At 45.4% G+C, this 17,068-nt stretch overlaps 1 protein-coding gene across 1 annotated transcript in view; it reads right to left on the bottom strand.

The window, feature by feature from the left end:
- RTN1 (reticulon 1) overlaps nt 1-16,746 on the bottom strand; it is a 124,126-nt gene extending 107,380 nt beyond the window's left edge. Inside the window, exon 1 of the mRNA XM_058026978.1 lies at nt 16,541-16,746. Coding sequence (XP_057882961.1) covers nt 16,541-16,718 — 178 coding nt within the window. The 5' untranslated portion in view covers nt 16,719-16,746. The remainder of the gene's footprint in view (nt 1-16,540) is intronic.
- Nucleotides 16,747-17,068: the final 322 nt, after the last annotated feature.

The following is a 17,068-nucleotide window of genomic DNA, read 5'->3' as shown; positions in this document are numbered from 1 at the left end:
AGCCTGTCTCCTCAGCAGAGGTGCTCCAAGCAGTGCTGGGCTTTAAACCTCACTGTAAACCTGTCAGAAAACAATCAAACTTTTACTGAAGTAAACTATCAAGTCTGTCTTCACAGTCCAGATTTATAAATGCACTTTTTCCATCTTCCCTTTAACTAATTAAATCAGTTTAATAAGACTGTAGTTGCTGTATCTTTTTCCATTTCCTCCTTCCTTGGATGCAGGCACTATGCTCTTAGTATCCAACTATCACTGCACACTTTATCTTCTATAATTTCTCTCTGCCAGGCCTGCATTTATTAAAAATCCTTGTTATTATTTTATGCTGAAGTTTGCTGTTTGTCCAGCTTACTGAATGCTAAGTTGAGATTTGTCTGCAGGAGTCAATTCATCCACTCCCCCTCAGGAAAGCTGGGCTTTCCCTGCAAAACACAGATAAAGCTATTTTTCTTTTAAAAAATAAATTATTACCATAAAAAAGACATTGAAACACAAAAATATCAGCCATTCCTACTTTTCTGTGACTTGTGGTTGATGCACTTTTTCAAAGAGGAAGACAAGCTGCTGGTTTGTACCAGGTGGGAACCAAAGTAAGATGGGAAAATAAAATATTAGTGTATTTCCTGTTGCCCTGCCATCCTTCACCTCAGCTTATAGATTCACCAAAACCAGGGCCAGAAAGACCTGAAAGACCTGATTCCATTGCTGGGCCCAGGCAGCAGCATCACTTCCTTTGCCATCTAGATGATGTCCCTCTGCACTGCCCACTCCTGCACCTGAGCTGCAGCCACCACTCCCCCAAACTGTGTTTCTCTGTCCCACAGATCCACATTCTCCAAAGTTTTTTTCCAACTGTTTAATCTGAATGTTGCAGCTGAAACCACACAATTTCTGGAGATTGGGCTGAGTCAGGCTCTTTGCTTGGGCTTTCATGACTCAAAGCACTTAGATATTGCTCCTGTTCTGTGCCCCAGTGATTCTCACTTTTAGCTTAAACAGAATTCACAGAATCACCGGGTTGGAAGAGACCTTCAAGATCATCAGGTCCAACCCAGCCCCAACAGCTCAACTCATCCCTGGCACCCAGTGCCACATCCAGGCTTTGTTAAACACACCCAGGGATGGTGACTCCACCACCTCCCTGGGCAGCCATTCCAGAACTTTCAGAGCCAGAACAAGCCTGGTTCCTTCAATCTCTCCTCCTAGGCTGTATTTCCCTGACATCTGATCACTCTGGTCCCTCTCCTCTGGGTTTTCTGCATTGCTCCTGATGTGTCGTGCTCCAGACTGGACACCACACTCATCCCCAGGCCATCTATTCCATCTTGCACATCAAAAACACATCACCATATCTCAGCCTGGCATCTGCTGTTTAGCAACAGCAAAACGGCACAAGATTTGCAGCCTGTGGTGGTTTGGGTTTGCCTTGTGACCCCCAACACCCCAGTCCTTCTCTGATGGATTCATCTGAGGTTTCCCATTCCATATTTAGGAAGCTGGCTCTCCCTGCTGAGGTGCCCTGTCCCTGCATGACCTCCTCCTGTTTATTCTGAATGTTTATACAGGTGGCCAAGACCATTCTGCTTTTTCATGGTCTTCCTTGTGGTTTTCTAGTGCTAGATGTAGGAGTTGGGAGAGCTCAGCCAGTCTCCAAGAACTCACACTCCTGCTGCAGCTCAGCACTCCTCCAGGTACTACTCACATGGTGAAAGGCTCAACTGATCTGTCTGTGCTTTGAAGAATGGGGATTTCAAGCCCTTTCAATTGACTGAAAGAAATAACTGAGAAACAAAAATGCATTCAAAGGCTTTTTTTAAATGCAATTATGTTAATTGCTCCAACTGAACAAAGGGTGGAGGGAGATCGTTTTGCAGGCAAACTTCGCCTCCGGATCTTGTGAGCACGGGAGACGTGAACCAAAAGGCATCTGCTGAATTTATAAACTTAACCCCCATCACTTCATCCCCTCATAAACTGGTGAGAAATCCATTGCTTGAGAAATCCAAACTGCTGAGAGTGGTCGGGATTTCTTTTCTTGCTCTTTCCATTTTCCCCTCCATGCTGACTTCCTCTCCTCCCTGGACTGACACTCCTGTGTCATTTACACAATTTTACCCTTCTGCATACACTGATTTTTAGCTCATTTATCCTGTCAGTCTCACCAAGCACCAGGAGCAAACACCCCTTTCCCTCTCAACTTTATGCTGGATAAGGTTAGAAACCAGCTTCTTTAATTAATCTTCTCAGAGGATTCTTAATCTTCTGGTTACAACTTCTCTGCCTGGCACAGCAGAGCATTTGTAACCAGAAATCTGGGTGACCAATTCTGCAGATTCTTTACTCAACATGTCTTTTTTTTTTTTTTTTTTTTTTGCTTACATCTGGCTCTTTGTTTCTAAAAGTTACAAAAGCCTGTGACCCCTGGTGCTGGAAGCAGGCAGGAGCAGAAGCCTCCTAGTAAGATTTGGATTTTACCTGCTTTAGCAATTGCTGAATGATGGGACTGAAAATCTTTGAAAGCTTCTGGAACAGACTATTTATTTTTTCTGAAAAGCTGACTAAAACAAACAGCACAGCAAATCTGAGGGAGCAGTTATTGCAGCTCCAAGTTCAGGGTGAGCAAAGGGAATCTGATGGCTCCTAAAGGCTTCACTTCCCCCTCATGGGGAGCTGCATTGCTTTCCTGCTCACACAATGTGAGAAGGGAAGGGCTTTTCCAAAAGGAAACTCTTGTATAGAGGCTAAGAAGAAAGAGTTTAATTTGCTGTCTTCCCTCACTTTAATTCCCTTGCTTGGCATCAACAGGCAAGTCACATTTTTAAGTGACTAAAGAAGGAGCACTATATAATGATGTTGACCTGTTGGAATGAGTCCAGCAGAGAGCTACCACAGGTCTGGAATACATCTATAAAGACAGGCTGCGACAGTTTGGGCTGCTCAGACTGGACAAAAGAAGGCTCCAGGGAGACCTTAGAGCCTTTTCCAGGGCCTAAAGGGACTCCAAGAGAGCTGGAGAGGGACTTTGGACAAGGGCATGCAGTGATAGGGCAAGGAAGAATGGCCTTCAGCTGAAGGAGGGTAGGTTTAGCTCAGATATTACGAAGAAATTCTTTGCTGTAAGGGTGTGAGGCCCTGCCACAGGGTGCCCAGAGAAGCTGTGGCTGCCCCTGGATCCCTGGAAGTGTTCCAGGCCAGGCTGGACAGGGCTTGGAGCAATCTGGGATAATGGAAGGTGACCCTGCCAACAGCGGGGGGCTGGAACTGGGTGGTCTTTAAGACCCATTCCAACCTAACCTATTCTATAATTAGTGATTCTATGATAATGATTTAAATCCAAGGACCCTGGGCAGCTGCTGGCTTGGGGAACACTTCATGCCTTCCTCACCACAGGGCTGGCAAAGTCATCTGCTTGGTGTTACAGCCATGAGATGGGCTGGACTAGAGGCATTTTCATTCCCAGTGACAGAAAACCAAGGTCACAACCCTGTTGACTGCATTAAATAGATTCTTACAAACCCTACTGCTGTTGCAGAAACTCTCAGTTTTAATGGGTATTTCCAAGCTGAGAATAGTGGGTTTATGTCATTGTTCTTCAGACAGAAATGTCAAGGAATAAGTCAGAAATGCAGAATTGAAATTAAGCACACTGATCACAGTGGTTTGTGTCATTCCTGACATTACCTAGAAGCTGAGCTATTGCAAAAGAAATTCTGTCCTGTGGGAAAATTTCATATTATTTTCAATTTTCTTTTCATCTCAAATCAAGGGGAAACAGAAAACCATTCTGTGGAAGAGAAAGCTCCACAGGAAAAATGTCTGGAAATGTTGAAACACGTTGCTTCAGCAAATCTACCCAAGTCAGTAACGCTGGCAAATAACACATGGTACTCCCTCTATTTTGTTGAGCTGTAAGGATGAATGCCTTTGTAGAACATAACTAAGGATCCTCAATATTAATTTAAAAGTGATAACATGCAGGAAAAAAATTAACTATCTTCAGGAGCTAAGTAAAAATAATTGCCCTACATTTTTTCAGGGGAGAGGAATGACTTTTAGGACTCTCAGCCTGAGGCCCTGTAAACTGAGTCACTGATGATGAAGCCAAAACCTCTTTGGAGAAGCCTGGTACTGCCCAGACCTCATCAGACCCAGACTGAGCTCAAATGCAGCTCCTGGGGGCTGTTTGTGAGACCTTCCACCATCCTGTGGATCAGATGTTCCATCAGGAAAACAGTAATAAAGGTATCTTATGTCTCCCCAGAAGGCAACCTGAGGAACAACAGCTTTGTCTTGCCTTCTGTGCTTTTCACCATCTCTTGGAAAGCAAAGGGAGATGTTGGCAGAGAGCTGGCCAAGGGAAAGCAAATAGAAACACAGACATTGTACAGCAAAACTCCAAGCACAGGTCATGCCAAACTCCTAGCTCCAGTCAAAGCTGAGTGGATTTTGGGCAGGGAAGGGGAAAACTTACTCAGAAAGTGCTGGAAGATGTGGCATTTCCATTTCCAAGATGTTGCTGATATGCTGAAAACTCCCCTTTCTGCTCATTTAGCACAGCTGGAACATTGCAAAAATCAAACCCTCCCTGTGAATTTTCTTTTTTTTTTTTTTTTCCTTTTGCAAATCAGCACATTCTGCAGCACAGTTTTCTTCCCTTGGCAGGGAGGGAGGTGTCAGGAGTTACCATCCAGCTGTGGTGACACCTTGTAGGAACAGTCAGAAGAAATTCCTGAAACCATTTTTTGGTGAGGCTCAGGCTTTGGCCAGTGTCTGAGATCCTCCCACAGCTGCAGGCTGAGGAGGGAAACCATGCACAGGTTTTGTGCAGATGTCAGACAATGACAACAAGTAGTAGAAAATGGAGAGACTGAAGCTGCACTTCTGGGATCAATTCACAGAACCGTGTAGAAAATTGTTCACCAGTGCAGATCACATCAGAAATTATCTTGATGACAAAGAAAAAAAAATAAGCTGTTCTGTACATCTTCCTACTCTTTAGGGTGCAATCATGGCACATCTTCAGCATTGCTATTAGCATTCCTCCACCAAAGAAATCCCAGCAAAGCACTGAGCTCTCATTTTCAAAGATGATGCTGGAAAGCTTCCCAGATTATATATTTTCCTCTTTAATTTATACCTCTGAGGATAATGCTAATCAAGGATGCAGTGAAAGTGGTGAGACATCCCCAGACCCAGGCTGATTTATTAACAGTGGTTGCATTATTCTCACTTGGAGAACAACGTTAGCATCCCAAGATTCCATAAAAAAACAGCTCCTGCTTGCTGGTAGGTTATCAAATACAAGCTGACAGTGTACTTGCACAGCAGATATGCATAAGTGCAGTGCACAGTATGATTCATCTGCAAAACATCCAGCATGCTAGAAGCTCAATTTAAAGTAGGTTAGAAGAACGATTCATTATAAAGCAACAGCAGAGAGAGGGGGGAAAAAAAAGAAGCCCAAACTCTAAAATCCCCTCCTGGGAATGGTTCACTTCTCAGTCTTTGTTCAGCCCCCTTCTCCTCACTTTTGGATAGAGTTTGGATGGCACAGGGAGGGACAAGATGTAAAAATACATGTAGCCAGACAAATATTACAAATGCCATCTTCAAGGCCTGGCAGATCCACCAAATATTCCAGGGATTATACATGGTCTGCTTAGCACGTTCAAAGTGGAGGGAGATTGCATTTATTTCACACAGCATTAATCCCCAGGCCTGTCTCCTCAGCTCTGACCTGAACTTCTACTACACAGCACTGAATTATAAAGGCTAATGTCAAAAGGACTTTGAGGGAAAAAAAAAGAAAATATTCCCAAAATGGCAACTGGCTTTTACTACGATAACTGCTCAGATAATCCTCCATAATCTCCAGCGGTATTTTTTAGGGTAGTGGTTTAAAAAAAAATAAAAACACAAGAGAAAAAAATGTACATGACATGGCAATTCTAAAATAGAATAAAGAACTTTGCAGGCTGGAATTAGTGCTTTTGAAATGGAATTTATGTATATTTGGAAGCAAAGGTACTTTTCGAAACAATGCTGCCAACCAAATAATGTGAAACATTAATTGATCTGAGAATCATTTGAAAATATATGCACTTATTTCTAATAGTTCACTATTTTCACTAAGACTATTTTAATCTGTGTATCTCTCATAGGAAGGGTTTTTTTGGTCTGATGACAAATTTAAAAAAAAATTTAAATTTCAGGAAATTCAGTCCTTTCTCCTGGCAGCAGAGCTAGGCATGCATTTTCATAGGCAGAGCTCCTATTTCATCCATGTAAAAGTAATCCAGGTTTTACTTAATGACTCCACATCTGTCTATGCAATCAATTAATTGCTTGTTTGACTTTTCAGTCCTGTGTGCAACATACCCTCATTAAACACTCACAGAACTTTTTACATGGGAAAATAGATGCCACCTAAAACACTGAGAATTTACAAAAATCCTCTCTTAAAAGCAACAAAGATGCCACTTACCAGCCAATTAACTATAAGGATTTCTTAGTTAAAGTGATAAACAGAGCTACTGCCCGGAGGTTCCAAACCCATTATTTTATTTTATTTTATTTTATTTTATTTTATTTTATTTTATTTTATTTTATTTTATTTTATTTTTTCCCATAAACAATGTGTTCAGAGCAGGTGACTCCTCTGGGATTTTAACTCTCACACATCATCTCGGAGTGTCACCTTTGGGCCCAACACCTTTTCTACAAGCTAATTAAGCTCTGAGAATCACAAATTATAAACAGAGACTTTCAGGATAACCAGGAAATTCTGAGGAATCAATTCTACATTCCACTCCAGGGATAATTTGCTAGAGCAGTAGAGAAATCAGCAACTACATAAATGCTGCATTATGTCTTTTTTTAAAGAACTGCAAAAGCTGCAAAAGAGAGGAATCAGCCTCAGCTTTGGGTTAGCTCTACATCAAAGGCAACTGTCTCAATTCAGATTTAGTGCACAGCAATTTTGCAGTTTAGAGCACTTCCTCAACGATGTTTACCAAAGCTATACACCTTTGTAATAAAAAGGAAAAAATATCAAAAAAAAAAAAAATAACCCAACCCAGCAAACTGACAAACATACTACATCCTTAGAGATGAGGATGAAAAACTTGCATTTTACATTTTTGTAACTTTCATAAGGAGTGGGAGAAGAGGTTTCCCATTTCCCTGAAATCAGTCTGCACATAAGAAATGCCTGCTGCTGCTGCTATCACCCAGCCACACCTGCAGGAGCAGCTCAGCTCCCAGCTCAGCTGAGGTGCACATTTCATTTCCAGCGTGTTGCATCGTGCCCCAGTGCTGAAGTCAACAGCAATGAAAACATCACGAAATGCAAAACACCTCCCATGCACGTCAGCAGAAAGTGCATCCCTTCTACCCCTGCATTAAGGACATCACGGGAAAAAGCCAATTAAGACTGATTGGGATTCAGAACCCTCCATGCTCCAGCAGCCAGGGGAGAGCTGGGAGCTGTGAAAACTCATTCCCCTCTCCCACAGTGCACATGGAATGCTGCTCCACAGAGAGAGCAGAGCTGAGACACCAATCCCCAGCTCTGCTGGCTGCAGGTTTCACCTCCCAGCCCTGCCCTGGGTGCCTCACACAGGGAGAGGGATGCAGCTGACCTGGATACAGGTGAGCACTTGAATGGTGCTGGCAGATTTAGAACAACCTTTAAGCTGAGCTCAGGATCCAGCCCTGTGCAGATTCAGAGCAACCTTTAAGCTGAGCTCAGGATCCAGCCCTGTGTAGATTCAGAGCAACCTTTAAGCTGTGCTCAGGATCCAGCTCTTTGCAGATTTTTTTTAAGCTGTGCTCAGGATCCAGCTCTTTGCCTGCCCAGGAGCTTGGCATTTAAACCATTTCCAAGCAGAGCTGCTCTGCTGGTTGCATGTGCACCAAAACCTGTGTGGGGTGAGGGAGTCCCCACCTTCCTGAGATGCAGAATGATGTTTGTGGGTTTGTGTGGAGGTAGGGGATGGATTTGTGCTTAGGGGATGGATTAGGCCTGTGAATGGCAGAACTCTCTTGCTGGTCATGATGGCTCAGGTTTTAGCTTTTATATTTTTAAGATTCTATTCTGCTTTAGTGTGTACTTCTGAGCTTCTTATTAGGGGATGGTGAGCTCTCTGCACAGAATAGAGAGACAAAACAATTCCTGCTCTTGCTGGGGACCAAGGACAAATGATGCAAATTTCAGGCCCAAGAGCACAAACAATGGTGGACTGAAGAGAGAAAAACAAGAAGGATGGGACTTTATAAGCTAAAGCTGTAACTGGACAATTAACTCCAATATGCAAATGGAGCAGAACTTATAAAAGTGAGAGACCCTGTGACCAGTTGTCCATTTTGTGACCATTTTGGTTCATCTTGGGTGCAGCCCTGGCTGGGCTCTTGTGCTGCCCAAGGTGGATCCATTGAGGCCTTTTAATAAATCCCTGGTTTATTCTTTAGCTCTGTCCAGCCTCTGTTCCAGGTCAGCCTTCACAAGGCATCAATCAGAACCTTTAAATGCAGTCTGTCTCTCCAGCATTTCTTTCACAGGTGCCCCTGAGTGTTTTGGGAGCTGTGTGGAGGAGCCCAGGCTGAGCAGGAGAACATCAGCACAAACTCAGATGTCTCAGGCTGTCTGCAGCCCTTCTGTGCACAGCTGTGCTGCAGAGCCTGCCCAGGGTGAGGATTTTTGTTTGGTCACACAGCCAGTGACTAATGCAGTGCAGGGAAAGCTGGGGATGTCATTTGGGGCTGTAACTTCTGCATTTGTGGCTTTGAAATGTCCATGAGGGCTCCAGTGGGGTGAAGGATGGCACCCAGGGCTGTATTTGGGATACAAAGCTCTGGCCAGACTTGGTGCTTCCTCTTTCTCAGCCACAGGGCTCACCCAGGGGCACCCAAATGTGCACCCAAGACATGGACTGATAATCTGGACGGGAAAAAACCTCTCAGAGATGAGAAGCACAAGATCCTGAGGGACTGGAAGCAGGAAAGTTTCCAGCCTGACAAGGCTGCCCCACGCATTTCCTTTTTACTGGCCACAGTTAATAAGTCCCTTCAATGTCTTTAAAGCTACAGGCAATAAATCAGCTGCAGTTAATAAATTCAGCACTGCTGAAAAATAAGCCATAACTCATGTCCTCAATGGCACAGAAAAGCCTCGAGCTGACAGAACTCTGCAGGTCTGCAGAGTCACCCTGGTGCAGAAAGCATCTCCCCTGCCCCATCACCTCCTGCATCCAGGATGGGAGAGAGGGAGATGATGGGAATGCTGCAGCTCTTAATGGCAATTGTGTCCAAATAATCTCAGCTCCCTTTCCTCACACCAGATCTCATGATAGCAGGAGGCTGCATCAAGGGCAGGTGGCTCATAACAGCACTGAAAGAAATATGCAAGTAACTCTTTTATCAGCTGTTATTTAAATAAAGGTGGGAAAGCCCTCTCTTAAGGAATATTAAAGCACAAAGCCAATGTTTGTGAGGTAACACCTCAATATTTGAAAGTGACAGGCTTATGAAGGAGGTAGTAATTTCTAACAATTTTTGTTCTCACCCAGAAGCACATGACAGATCAAAATAAATTACAGCAACATGATTATGATTTTCATTCTAAGTTTTTGATCTCTTTAAAGGTTAATTTTCACAGTGCTGTAATGAGATGGGTAAGTGCAGGTGCTTCCATTTCACATGCAACTGTCCTGAAGCAGTCTGGTCTAATGGTTAATAAAGCCAATTTATACATGATATATCTTCTACCTCATTTAGTCCTAAATTAAACAAAACATGCTCATTTTTATGCATATACTTAAGACCATCTTAATTTTAATAACAGTTAAGAATGCACTTATGTTCCATAAAGTTAGAATCTTAAATACTTCACTGAAACAAGAAGGGCTAGAATAGGTGATTATGGTCCTTTTTATTTCAAGTCTTGCCTTGCAGGTGAGTGCCAAGAGTTTATTCTCACTGTTGAAGGTAGGAGGTTTCTTGGAGGAATAGACTGACCATAAATCAGAAATGTCTTAAAAAACAACACTAAATGTGAGGTATGCTCCTGAGTGCTGAATCATGCCAACTCTACAGCTTGTCCTAAATTAGAAAACTAATTACAAATAATGCTTCATTATTTGAAACATGGTTTGCCATGTGGAGGCTACCGTCTCTTTTGGAAAAAACCAAACAAACAACAAACATAAGAAAAACAAAAACCCCCAGAATTTTGAAAGCAGCCTTGATTTAGAAGTAAGAGAATAGCACATGAAGAACAGACATAAATGCTACATTAAAAAAGAAAAGTCCCAGTGCATACTTGGCCCATTTTATGTATACCAACTACTAAAGAGGGAGAGTGAGGGAAATTTCTAAGAAACCACCCATTAAAAAAACTCCATTCCCTGTTGATGATGTAGACCTGCAGCACAACTCCTTGATTGTTTCAGGAACTTTTGATCTAAAACTCTTGTGTACTAAATAATTGGGTCTTGGGGTGAATTTGGGCTGCAATCAGGACTGAAAGCAGAGCCTGACTCTAGTCCTGAGCATGCTGGGCCAACCCAGGCCACACAGCTGGACCAGGATCTCTCTTGGGAAGGTGTGTGAATGATGAGCAGACCTGTGGGATCTGCCCGGACTTCTCTGGGAGGATTGAAACAGAGAAAACATGCAGGTGTTTTCTGGGGTTGCTGTTCCCAGACAGACTGATACCAGCATAACACAGGTTTTATGGTAAAAATAAGGCATAAGATGTGTCATTGAGTGGCATTTCCAGAGCTGAAGTAAAAGGAGACAGATGTGCCTCCTGGGACCTTTGTAGCAGTGAGAGATAATGAACCACCCAGCCCAGGGGAGATTCACAGCCCAGAAAATACTGCAACCCACAAAAGCCAACACCTGCAGTAACTGGGACATCCAGAGCCTCTCCCCTCCACACCATTCCCCTCCTCCCCAAACTCTCCCCCTCAGTTCCTCATCTATAAATAAAACATTTCATTACTGAGTGATGAAGGTTAAAATAAGGCAGGTGAGTCACCCTCCCTGGTACTACTTTACTCTTTCATCTGCCTCATCCTCTTCCTCAACCCAGTTGCAGCCCTGAAGGCTGAAGGAAATTCATCAGCGTGGCAGTAAAAGCAGGCAGAACTATCTGCATTTTTCCCTGTGAGGAACAGGGGAAAACCAGCTGCATTTTGATCTGTCAGAGTTGGGAACTACACTGCTGCACAGATTTTTCTTATGCCAGGAGTTTTAGGCACCTCTGACATCACCCCAAATGCAGAACATTTCTGGAAAATCCCAACAGGAGCCATTGCTCCAAATTTACAATGAAGGATGGTAATTCAACAGGATTTTTTTTTTTTTTTTTGATGGCTAACTGTGGGCTTAGGCTACTTTTTCAAGCTTCATGAGGATTACAAGAACAGAAAGATCCGAGAAGAAATCTGCTTTGTTTCTGTCCCTCTGCAAAATCTGCTTGCACTAAGAAAACACCAGGGAATGGGAGAACCTCCACCAAAAGATCTCTGTCCCCTTCACCCACAGCAGTAGATCAGAAGTTGTGAGTGGCTAATTCAGACAGCAGAGGAAAAACTAAATTCAGTTCTCTAAATCAGAAAGGACTAAAATATTGATAGTAGAATTGCATGGATATGTATTCTTCCAAAGTGAGACTAAATCTGACTTCAGGTGGTTCAATCTGAGCAGGATTGCTTGGCAGTTCAGGATTATTTCCAAACACCCACAGAGGATCCCCTGTGTCATGCTTAGGTCACTGAATCCACAATACCAAGACTTTCCTACAGCAACTTGAAAAATTAGGGTTTGTGTCTTGGCCTTTCCAGCGTGGTGGCTTTGAGCAGCACATTGCTATGGATGTTTGGGGACATCTTCCTAGAGCAACACCTGGGAAGGGGTGGGAAGGCCACAAAGAGCCATTTGTCTTGGGGAATCTGCTGCATTTGTCCATGATCTGACATCCCAAACAGTGTCAGTGCCAAACCCAAGCAGTGCAGACATTTGCATCCATGCCTAATTCTCTCCACTGAGGTGAACCCACAGGGCTCTCAGTCTGCCTGAAAACCATCAGAAATCTCCTTCAAGCTGAGGTGCAAAGCTGCCAGTAACTGGAGAGAAACCGTAAACTGAGATTCACTGGTGCAGCATTGTCCATGCAAACTGAGGCTCATGGCAGGAGCACCTCACTGCAGTCCCTTGCAGGGTTGGGTTGGTGGGTACCTCATGGTGAGAACATCTGGGCACACAGCAGATACCTTCAAACCCAGCCTCTACAAATCATGGGAATTAGAAAGGGTTTTTAAAGCACTGACATTAGGGATTGTCCTCATCATGGAGCAGTGAGAGCCAACACCCCTCATGGTGTTCTGTGTTTTATCTGCCCCTCTCAGAGCATGAAGCGCTCCTGGGATTTGGTCTCCCACTGCTCCTCAGCAGTTCCTCAACTCATCTGCCTCACCCAAGCAGCTCTGAGTCCCTCACTGGCACACACCAAATGGCTGCTGTTATTCCCACGAGCACAGGAATTCCACACCACTGGGGCACCTCAGGGGATCCCATCCAGCCCCTCGTGCTGCTCCAGAAGGGTTCCCACAGGCCATACCCACCATCCCATCGTGTCCCTGTAGGCATGTCCCGGTTGTTCATGCCATCCCCTGTGGCACTGGCCTCCTCTCCTGTGGGCAGCTGGTCCCCAATGTGACCTGGCTTTGGAGGCAGCTGGAAATGGGCCAGGATTGCCAAGATGTCCTGATGCTGTGGCTGTCTGAAGCCTGGAGTGAGCAGGAGCTGGCAGCTCTCTAATCTCAGCTGCATGGACATGGGGGCAGAACACCACTGATCTATCACCCATGCACCAGGCTGCAGGAAATTTCCCAGATCCTTACAGAAAAATCACCATTTGTATGAATTCCTGCCCTTTTCCTGCTATTTTTCCCTGAAGAACACCTCCAGCATGGAGGTACAGCCCATTCTACCATTTTTGCCATTTCTCTGGAGGAAACCATATGTATTTATCCTGGGGAATGCCTGTTAGCCTGTGTAATATTTTTGGAAAATAATTCCTCTCCGGGGTTTTTAATCACTGTTGGTGCATAAAAATAAAATAGCAGAATCTGTGACCAGATGGTGTGTTGGGTGACATGGGGCTCTCTCCACCAACATGTAATTCCCCACCAGCCCTTCAGGACTGCTTCCCTCACCAGTCCTTGCAAGAGCTGCCTGCAAGGTCCTCTCACCCTGAACCAAATTCATTTTTGGGAAGGAAGAAAACTTTGATGCATTTGAGGAAGACAGATATTTTCAGCAAAAGTCAGGGGCCAAGGAGAAAAGCAAGAGAAATAGCCTTATCTCTGATCAGAAGCTACTGGAGTTTATCTTCATTGGAGCCCTGCAAGGTCCTCTCAGCCTGAACCAAATTCATTTTTGGGAAGGAAGAAAACTTTGATGCATTTGAGGAAGACAGATATTTTCAGCAAAAGTCAGGGGCCAAGGAGAAAAGCAAGAGAAATAGCCTTATCTCTGATCAGAAGCTGCTGGAGTTCATCTTCACTGGAGCCCTGCAAGAGGAGAGGCTGATGAGGGATCTGCAGCTCCCTGTTGTCCTGACTTTGCTTGAGAAGCCTCTGAGCTTTCCACTCCTCGTGGGAATTTTTTCCTGCAGTCTCAATCACTGCTGATTTTGGTTGATCCAAAGCATGGGGAGTGGAATCCATTGCTTTTCATCATTCAGAAGCCACTCACCAGGTTTTGACACAAAGCCAGCTTGGCTCAAAGCCGGGCCCACGGCCAGCTTGAAAATATTCCTGAACCTTTCAACAATCCCTGGCTGGTTTTCAAACTTAAAACAAAAGCCAAGATCAGGGAAAGTTTGCAAATTTTTAGGTTGTATAAGAAAATATCTGCACAACCTGTGATAAATTCCCCCCATTTGTTTTCAGTTATTTTCATGCTGAGAGAATGTGCCAGACTCCAGACCCTGCTCTTGCCTCAGAAAGCATAACCATGGTTTTCACAAAAAAAAAAAAAACCAAAAAAAAAGAGACCGGTCTGACAGGTGTGGAGGAAGATACAGGATGTTCTGGGAAGCTATCTGAAAATTATTCTGTCCAGTTCACTCCTGTTTGGATGGATTGCTCCTTGTCTAAAGCATCCCTAGATAGCCCATTGTGTCAGGAGTGTTTGAGTTTATGGCAGATTATGGCAGCGTTGTAAAAAAGCTGGAGCTGTGTATCTCCTGCTGGGTCCATTCCTATGGCTTAGGAACAGGCAGGAATCTCTCTCTGAGCAGGAGAAATAAAGAGTTTTCAGAAAAGCTTGACAGTTTCAGATATTCAACAACATGACAGTCTTCTTATTCAGAAACTTATGAATACTTAGTCACACGGAGAGAACAAGGAAATTATTTACTTCCCCCGGTGAAGGGGGCGGGAGTCGTGGCTCTCTAGGTAGCGTGGAGCAGAAATACAGCTGCTGCAGCCACAAACACAGGGAGGCTGCAGGGCTGCACTGCCTGGGATGCTGCTCTGCCTGCCATGGCCGGCCAGACACGCACACAGCCACACAACAGCTCTTTATTGAACAGGGAAAACAAAATGGGAAACGTCCAAAGCACGTTACTACTCTTACAGCGCTGCTGATTTGACAGCCTGAGAGTCCACAGCCAGCAAACACCAAAAACAGATCTGTATTGCTCACTTTTCCTCCACCTTGCCACAGTTTGACACAAGCAAACACGTCTAAAAAACCCTTTGCAGAGGATTACAAAAGCTGAATAATTTCTTTGCATCTCTATTTCTTTCTTCTTTCTTTTTTTCTTTTCTTTCTTCTTTTTCTTTTATTTCTGTCTGTCTATTCTGCATTCTCTAAGTGTAAATCTACAGCCACGTCAAGCCTGAAGAAGCCTTCATTAATTGCAAGCAGTTCCACAGTGATTCCATTTAATGGTGATTTACACATCCATTTAATGGTGATTTTTAAGAGACCACCCCTCTTTGTTCTGTATGCTAAGATTCAGCATGGCCATATTTTTATCCACCAGTGAACAAAAAATTGCTCACAAGATTATTTCCCTCCCTTCTTTGTGTCATTATGTGGTTGAGGCAGCCCTACCTGGAGACCCCAGTGCTGCCCTTTTCACACACACTCACACATGCTGACATTCCCAGCCCTCTGCCTCCAGTGGAAAGTCACGTTCCACAACCCAACACTCGGCTCAGCGAATGAGCAGCACATCAGCAGAGGAGCTGCCTGCCCAGAGCTACAACACAGCAGAAACATTTCCCACATCAGCTGAGGGGTGCTGGCTCCTGTTTTACCCCTGAGCTCAGCCACAGACAGGCAGCAGGGACACATCCCTGTCGGGAGCACACACAGGGGCACTGACACACACCGAGAGCCCACGGAACCGCTCGTGTGGGATTGAGCAGAGCAGCACACACAGACACGCAGGCTGTGCTGCTCCTGGCCAGCCACTCTCTGTGCTGATTGACTGGAGGGGATTAGAAGGGACTCAGCCCAAAAACGCAGCTCCTAATGCTCCTGCAGCTATTGCATAACAGAGATCGATCCCTGTCCCGAGCCCTGACCCTCAACTTACTCAAGACCAGTTTAATGCTTCAGGCTCTGTAATGGAAACATCTACTTCCCAGGGAGATGGGATGCATCAGCTCCCCCAGGGCTGGGGTTTCTGGCTGTTTGGGTTGTCTGACAGACAGCAGTAGGAAAGAAAGTAGGGAATTGTCACCAAGAATGAAAGAGAGTAATTTTTCCCCAAACATTTCTACCAGAAGCTATGGGGATTTGAAGCCTCCTGGGGTCCATTAACAGATACACACCTGCTGTTAATACATCTACTAAAGAAAGCAGCCCTAAACCAAGAGAAATTGAACACATCCCCAAAATAAACAGAAAATCAATGAACCTGCAGACCCTAAACTGAATGCACCAGAAGTCAAGCACACCTTGGTGTTCCAAAGGTGGAAAACACAGCAAGCAAGAAGTCCACAAATAAATTAACAAATCCTAAAAGCATGCACAAAATGCACAAACACTTCAGAATAGGCACTCCATTAAAAGCTGCATGTTGAAATAATATAAGTGGCCATGCAGGAATTCCAGGGGCACGGGGAAGAGCTGAAGTAAGTCCATTGAGATCTCTCACTCCAGATGTGAACAGGTGTACGACAAATGAGGACAGATCAACATCAAGTCAGGCGAAATCAAATGCCTTTCAACATTTGCCTGAAATCTGGCTGTCTTGTGCCTAAGAAACTGCAAAGAGCTTTAGGGAACTTGGCTGTCTCCTTCGTCCCCCCTCCCCCACATCGGCAAAAATAACTATTTGCAAAGGCCGCATTTCCTCGGTATTTTCTCTTTCTCACTAACTCGTTAGCAATGTTTCCAAGCAGCCAGGCTGGGAGGAAAACAGAGGAAGCGTCAGCAACGAGACAACCGGGAGAGACGCCGCTGCCGCCGCCAGGGCCCCTTTGTTGAGCATCCCCGGGTACCCCTCGCCTTTTACCTGGGGATGCAGTCGCCATGGTAACGGGCGGGTGTTCCCTGGCGGAGCCGAATCCCAGCTGCTGGCGCTGCTCAGCCCCGTCTCCATCCCGCAGCGGAGCCCCGGCCGCGCCGTCCGCAGCCCAGGGCAGCGCGGAGCCCGCCAGCAGCAGGTCCTGCGGCTCCGGCGGGGCTGACATGCTGCCTGCGAGGCGCCCGCTGCTCTCCGGCTCGGGGGGTGCCGCCGAGGGGCTGCGGAGGCCGCGGGGCTGGGGCTGCGCTGGGGTCTGGCCGGCTGCGGGCACCGGGAGCCGCCGCCGATGCCGCCGCTGCCGGGTCTCCACTAGCGCTTATTACGCAGGTGAAAATGGCTTGTTAGTTGGAGCCTTCCAGCCCTTGCGTCACCCTGTGGCTGGCATATCACAGGGCAGGAATCTGCCAGCCGGGCTGCTGCTCTCTCCCCCGTTTAACTGCTTCGGCAGGGTAGGCATCGGCTTGCGCGGGTGAGGGAGGAAAAGCCCCCTGGCAGGCGGGCACACGCCTCCCTGTC

Source organism: Melospiza georgiana, chromosome 6, assembly GCF_028018845.1.
Source record: "Melospiza georgiana isolate bMelGeo1 chromosome 6, bMelGeo1.pri, whole genome shotgun sequence".
NCBI classification, from domain to species: domain Eukaryota; kingdom Metazoa; phylum Chordata; class Aves; order Passeriformes; family Passerellidae; genus Melospiza; species Melospiza georgiana.
Note: the sequence above shows the minus strand (reverse complement) of the source record. Positions and strands in the feature narration are given on the sequence as shown.